We start from the raw sequence: 7,500 nt of genomic DNA, 5'->3' as shown, positions 1-7,500 counted from the left end.
CCTGGGCAGCCTGGAGAAGTCCACCGCCGAGCCCTGCGCTCACAACGTCACGTCCAACCACCTCAAGCAGGTGCGCACACACACACACGCACACACACACACACACACACACACACACACACATACACTGGAGAGATGCCTGGGCAGCCTGGAGAAGTCCACCGCCGAGCCCTGCACTCACAACGTCACGTCCAACCACCTCAAGCAGGTGCGCACACACACACACGCACACACACACACGCACACACACACACACACACACACACACACACACACACACATCTCCCGCTGGGGTAACTGCAGTGAGCGGTTGAATGCGCTTACTCCATCCGCCATGTTTTTGTTTTGAAAAGTGTCTTATTTTACCCAGAATGCACTGCAGTGTAGTCCTACTTAAGATAGTCGGAGTGTTCAGTGCTGTGTGCAACGGTCTGGTTTAGACGTCTGTCTGCTGTATCTGAGCCGGAGTCAACGTCTGCTAGGGAAGGCCACATTCCCTAAGAATTGTTATGGTTTTATTGTGATTTATTATAAAAATTTGAAATTGCAATCAAAATGAGAAATATATTGTACTGTAAAATAAAAAATCTAAATGTATTTGATGTACTGAGTGTGTGACTTTACTGATGTGTGTGTGTGTGTGTGTGTGTGCAGATCCTGAACGCGGCGTATCACGTGGAGGTGACGTTCCACTCGGGCTCCTCCGTCACACGCCTCTTCTGGGAGCAGATCAAACAGGTACGTTACCCATAATGCCCTGCGCTGGCGGCGCGTGGCTCGGCCACTCATGTGTGTGTGTGTGTGTGTGTGTGTCCTCAGATCATCCACCGGATCTCGTGGGTCAATCCGCCGTCCGTCACGAGCGAGTGGAAGCGCAAGGTCGCACAGGACGCCATCGAGAGCCTCAGCGCCGCCAAACTGGCCAAGAGCATCTGCTCCCAGTTCAGGACTCGCCTCAACAGCTCCCACGAGGCCTTCGCCAGCTCCCTGAGACAGGTCAGACTCACACACACACGCACACACACACACACTCACAGACACACTCACAGACACACGCACACACACACACACACACTCACAGACACACACACACACTCACACACACACGCACACACACACTCACAGACACACGCACACAGACACACACTCACAGACACACACACACTCACACTCACGCACACACACTCACACTCACACCGCACACTCACACCACACACACACAAACACACACACACACACACACACAAACACACACACATTCATGAGTCGAGGAATGAATGTTGTATATTATGTTCTGTTATATTATTTATTTAGTCAGTCAGTGAGTGAGTCAGTGAGTGAGTGAGTGAGTCAGTGAGTCAGTGAGTGAGTCAGTGAGTGAGTCAGTGAGTGAGTCAGTGAGTGAGTCAGTGAGTGAGTCAGTGAGTGAGTCAGTGAGTGAGTGAGTGAGTGAGTGAGTGAGTGAGTCATTGAGTGAGTGAGTGAGTGAGTGAGTGTGTGAGTGAGTGAGTGAGTGAGTCATTGAGTGAGTGAGTGAGTGAGTGAGTGAGTGAGTGAGTGAGTGAGTGAGTGAGTGAGTCAGTGAGTGAGTGAGTGAGTCAGTGAGTGAGTGAGTGAGTCAGTGAGTCAGTGAGTCAGTGAGTGAGTGAGCGAGTCAGTGAGTGAGTGAGTGAGTGAGCGAACGAGCGAGTGAGTGAGTGAGTGAGCGAGTCATTGAGTGAGTGAGTGAGCGAGTGAGTGAGTGAGTCAGTCTGTGAGTGTGTGAGTGTTTGTGTGAGTGAGTGAGTGTGTGAGTCAGTGAGTCAGTGAGTCAGTGAGTGAGTGAGTGAGTCAGTGAGTGTGTGAGTGAGTGTGTGAGTGAGTGTGTGAGTGTGTGAGTGAGTGAGTGTGTGAGTGTGTGAGTGTGTGAGTGTGTGAGTGTGTGAGTGTGTGATTGTGTGAGTGTGTGAGTCAGTGAGTCAGTGAGTGAGTCAGTGAGTGAGTCATTGAGTGAGTCAGTGAGTGAGTGAGTGAGTCATTGAGTGAGTCAGTGAGTGAGTGAGTGAGCAAACGAGCGAGTCATTGAGTGAGTCATTGAGTCATTGAGTGAGTGAGTCAGTGAGTGAGTGAGTGAGTGAGTGAGCGAGTCAGTGAGTGAGTCAGTGAGTGAGTGAGCGAGTGAGTGAGTGTGTGTGTGAGTGTGTGAGTGTGTGAGCCAGTGAGTGAGTGAGTGAGTGAGTGAGTGAGTGAGTGAGTGAGTGAGTGAGTGAGTGAGTGAGTGAGTGAGTGAGTGAGTGAGTGAGTGAGTGTGTGAGTGAGTGAGTCAGTGAGTGTGTGAGTGTGTGAGTGTGTGAGTGAGTGTGTGAGTGAGTGAGTGTGTGAGTTAGTGTGTGAGTGAGTTAGTGAGTGAGTGAGTGAGTGAGTGAGTGAGTGAGTGAGTGAGTGAGTGAGTGAGTGAGTGAGTGAGTGAGTGAGTGAGTGAGTGAGTGAGTGAGTGTGAGAGTGAGTGAGTGAGTGAGTGAGTGAGTGAGTGAGTGAGTGAGTGAGTGAGTGAGTGAGTGAGTGAGTGAGTGAGTGAGTGAGTGAGTGAGTGAGTGAGTGAGTGAGTGAGTGAGTGTGTGAGTTAGTGTGTGAGTGTGTGTGAGTGAGTGAGTCAGTGATTGAGTGAGTGAGTGAGTGAGTGAGTGTGTGAGTTAGTGTGTGAGTGTGTGTGAGTGAGTGAGTCAGTGATTGAGTGAGTGAGTACTTATGTGTGTGTGAGACTCTGTGTGTGCGTGTGACTACTGATGTGTGTGTGCAGCTGGAGGAGGGTCACACGGGTCGTCTGGAGCGCACTGAAGACCTGTGGCTGCGGGTCAGGAAGGATCACGCGCCGCGACTCGCACGACTGTCGCTGGAGAGCCGATCGCTGCGAGACATTCTGCTGCACGGTGAGACACGATCAGTGTGTGTGTTTGTGTGTGTGTGTGTGTGTGTGTGTGATCTCCGTCTGACTCCACCGTCTCCTCAGGAAAGCCCAAGCTGGGCCGTGAGCTGGGCCGAGGTCAGTACGGTGTGGTGTATCTGTGTGACAACTGGGCCGGACGTCACCCGTGTGCGCTGAAGTCTGTGGTTCCTCCTGACGACAAGCACTGGAACGACCTCGCGCTGGAGTTCCACTACACACGGTAACAGCACTGGAGACACACACACACACACTACTGCACTGGAGACACACACACACACACTACTGCACTGGAGACACACACACACACACTGCTGCACTGGAGACACACACACACACACACACACACACTACTGCACTGGAGACACACACACACACACACTGCTGCACTGGAGACACACACACACACACACTGCTGCACCGGAGACACACACACACACACACACACACACACACACACTACTGCACTGGAGACACACACACACACACTACTGCAATGGAGACACACACACACACACACTACTGCACTGTAGACACACACACACACACACTGCTGCACTGGAGACACACACACACACACACTGCTGCACTGGAGACACACACACACACACACACTACTGCACTGGAGACACACACACACACACTACTGCACTGTAGACACACACACACACACACTGCTGCACTGGAGACACACACACACACACACACACACTGCTGCACTGGAGACACACACACACACACACACACACACACACACACACTGCTGCACCGGAGACACACACACACACACACACTGCTGCACTGGAGACACACACACACACACACACACTGCTGCACCGGAGACACACACACACACACACACACACACACACACACACACACTACTGCACTGGAGACACACACACACACACTACTGCAATGGAGACACACACACACACACTACTGCACTGTAGACACACACACACACACTACTGCACTGTAGACACACACACACACACACTGCTGCACTGGAGACACACACACACACACACACACACTACTGCACTGGAGACACACACACACACACACACACACACTACTGCACTGTAGACACACACACACACACACACTGCTGCACTGGAGACACACACACACACACACACACACTGCTGCACTGGAGACACACACACACACACACACACACTACTGCACTGGAGACACACACACACACACACTGCTGCACTGGAGACACACACACACACACACTGCTGCACTGGAGACACACACACACACACACACACACTGCTGCACTGGAGACACACACACACACACACACACACTGCTGCACCGGAGACACACACACACACACACACACACACACTGCTGCACTGGAGACACACACACACACACACACTACTGCACTGGAGACACACACACACACACACACACTGCTGCACTGGAGACACACACACACACACACACACACACTGCTGCACTGGAGACACACACACACACACACACACACACACACACACACTGCTGCACTGGAGACACACACACACACACACTGCTGCACTGGAGACACACACACACACACACACTGCTGCACCGGAGACACACACACACACACACACACTGCTGCACTGGAGACACACACACACACACACACACACACACACACACTGCTGCACCGGAGACACACACACACGAGTGATGTTCATCTGGATCCTCACAGTAATGTAGATGAACACAGTCGGGATCGCTTGAGTTTAAACTATTCTGATTTTACTTATCGATTCATAATTTCGATTCCAATAAGATAAAAATAAAGCTCAGATATCCTTCATAAAGGTTATTACATAAAACATTAGCGATCGCAACACATAGACACAACTGAACAAAGATACGATTGAAATAAACTGTGTTTTAAGATTTTCAGGTGCAGAAACTGTAATCAAATGTAAAATAACTGTAGTTTATAAATAAAATATACATTACAGATATAGTTACAGTTATTCAGTGAAGAGCGAGTGTGTGTTCTCTGTCTTCTGTTGTGTGATTACTAGGGGTGTGACGAGACGCTTATCTCACGAGACGAGACGAGATTTTTGCACAATTTTTCAGAAATCCTCAATGACAAAATTCATGACTGGAAAAATAGTATGCAGGTGCATTCTGCAATGTTTAACTAATAATCTTATAAAGTAGACCTGAAATGACATGCATTATGAGTATGAATTATCAATGCATTGAAAGAAAACAATATACAAGCACTGTACAAGGTTTTTATTGACTGGCTTTTCTCTGTATGATTTCACATTAGTCTCTTCAGCCCTTACTGTACATTTAAGAGCTTTCAGAACTTCTGATTGAGGCTGTGTGTGTGTGTGACCTCCTGACTGAACTCCTTAAAGTCTTATTAAGCGCAAACAATAAGTGCAAGTGCAACCATAATCAAAGTTAGCACACAGACTCTTTATAATTGTTTTCAAATTGCTGTTTTATTTTGCACCGGCAGTTATAGGGTTAATGCGGTGAGTTGGGAAAAGGCCGAGAGAAACGAGGCTGGTGTGTTTGTCTCTACAGTTGTTCTGGCGTTCCGATTATAAGTTCAGAAACAGAGCCTCCCTTGTCTGTTGTCCTTACGACATTACAGTAACGTTACTCTCTCAATATTCGAAGTGCAAACTGAGACCAGAGCCGCAAATAAACAGTCCAGAGATGGGTATTAGGAGACGGACTATTGTATGTTCGCGGCCTAATTTGTGCGCAATGCACATCAGGGAGCTTGTGTTTTACTTTCACTTTCGTGATCGCGCGTACTCTGTGTGTAGCAGCGGTGCTGAGCGCGCATTCTTCAATAATACATTTATCAGACGTTAGTCTATGTTGCGCAACGAATCCTCCGCCATCCTCACGCGATCAGTGAACTGTGATTCGTGCTGCACTGATTGCAACGGCAACTCGTGCTGGATGAGCATGGTTTTTATTTTTTTTATAAAAACAGCAAAACGATAGTTTAGGCGAATGTGAGTGTAGCGGTGGAATATTCTATGGTAATCTCCCCCTCACGCTCAGTCATGGCGGTATCGCGAGACAGCTTTTCACTCGACGAGAAATCTCGTCATGTTTTAGTCTCGCGAGATCTCGTCACACCCCTAGTGATTAGTGTTATTATAGAGACGGCAGGAATATGAGCGCTGTCACTTTAAGAGCTGCGGGTCCAGTACACTGATACACATGAGGACAGAACACAGAGTCTCTCTAGTGCTTTACACTCATGCTGAGACACACAGAGGAGTCCAGATTTTAGTTTAATAACGAGTATCCGATTCCTGACCTCAATTGTTCTGGAATCTATTCTCGACTCCCAATCCTAAACAGTAGTTGATTTGGTATTATTGTTGAATGAATCAGTGCATTGCTCATGTCGGTCAGGTCTCTGCCTAAACACGAGCGGTTGGTGAACCTCCACGGGTCGGTTATCGATCACTCGTACGGCGGCGGCTCCAGTATCGCCGTTCTGCTGATCATGGAGCGACTGCACAGAGATCTCTACACCGGCCTGAAGGTACCGGCACACATCTGTCTGTCTGTCTGTCTGGTTCTGTCTGTCTGTCTGTCTGTCTGTCTGTGGTTCTGTCTGTCTGTCTGTGGTTCTGTCTGTCTGTGGTTCTGTCTGTCTGTCTGTCTGTCTGTGGTTCTGTCTGTCTGTCTGTCTGTCTGTGGTTCTGTCTGTCTGTCTGTGGTTCTGACTGTCTGTGGTTCTGTCTGTCTGTGGTTCTGTCTGTCTGTCTGTCTGTGGTTCTGTCTGTCTGTCTGTCTGTCTGTGGTTCTGTCTGTCTGTCTGTCTGTCTGTGGTTCTGTCTGTCTGTGGTTCTGTCTGTGGTTCTGTCTGTCTGTCTGTCTGTCTGTGGTTCTGTCTGTCTGTCTGTCTGTGGTTCTGTCTGTCTGTCTGTCTGTCTGTGGTTCTGTCTGTCTGTCTGTCTGTGGTTCTGTCTGTCTGTCTGTCTGTGGTTCTGTCTGTCTGTCTGTCTGTCTGTGGTTCTGTCTGTTTGTCTGTGGTTCTGTCTGTCTGTCTGTGTCTGAGGTTCTATCTGTCTGTCTGTGGTTCTGTCTGTCTGTCTGTCTGTGGTTCTGTCTGTCTGTCTGTGTCTGTGGTTCTGTCTGTCTGTCTGTGGTTCTGTCTGTCTGTCTGTGTCTGGGGTTCTGTCTGTCTGTCTTTCTGCCTGTCTGTGGTTCTGTCTGTGGTTCTGTCTGTCTGTCTTTCTGTCTGTCTGTGGTTCTGTCTGTCTGTGGTTCTGACTGTCTGTGGTTTTGTCTTTGGTTCTGTCTGTCTGTGGTTCTGACTGTCTGTGGTTCTGTCTGTCTGTGGTTCTGTCTGTCTGTGGTTCTGTCTGTATGTGGTTCTGTCTGTCTGTGGTTCTGTCTGTCTTTCTGTCTTTCTGTCTGTCTGTCTGTCTGTCTGTCTGTCTGTCTGTGGTTCTGTCTGTCTGTCTTTCTGTCTGTCTGTGGTTCTGTCTGTCTGTGGTTCTGACTGTCTGTGGTTTTGTCTTTGGTTCTGTCTGTCTGTGGTTCTGACTGTCTGTGGTTCTGTC

The 7,500-nt window shown here is 49.0% G+C and overlaps 1 protein-coding gene across 1 annotated transcript in view; it reads left to right on the top strand.

Annotated features, from left to right (window-relative positions):
* Nucleotides 1–7,500, top strand: part of dstyk (dual serine/threonine and tyrosine protein kinase) — a 46,584-nt gene that overhangs the window by 31,911 nt on the left and 7,173 nt on the right. The window contains exons 6-10 of the mRNA XM_056237977.1: nt 655–738; nt 820–996; nt 2,780–2,909; nt 2,990–3,146; nt 6,341–6,473. Coding sequence (XP_056093952.1) covers nt 655–738; nt 820–996; nt 2,780–2,909; nt 2,990–3,146; nt 6,341–6,473 — 681 coding nt within the window. The remainder of the gene's footprint in view (nt 1–654; nt 739–819; nt 997–2,779; nt 2,910–2,989; nt 3,147–6,340; nt 6,474–7,500) is intronic.

The sequence above is a fragment of the Rhinichthys klamathensis genome, unplaced genomic scaffold, assembly GCF_029890125.1.
Source record: "Rhinichthys klamathensis goyatoka isolate OS25496 unplaced genomic scaffold, OSU_Roscu_1.1 h1tg000504l_1, whole genome shotgun sequence".
Classification (NCBI taxonomy): Eukaryota; Metazoa; Chordata; class Actinopteri; order Cypriniformes; family Leuciscidae; genus Rhinichthys; species Rhinichthys klamathensis.
This window is presented reverse-complemented; position numbering and strand designations above follow the sequence as displayed.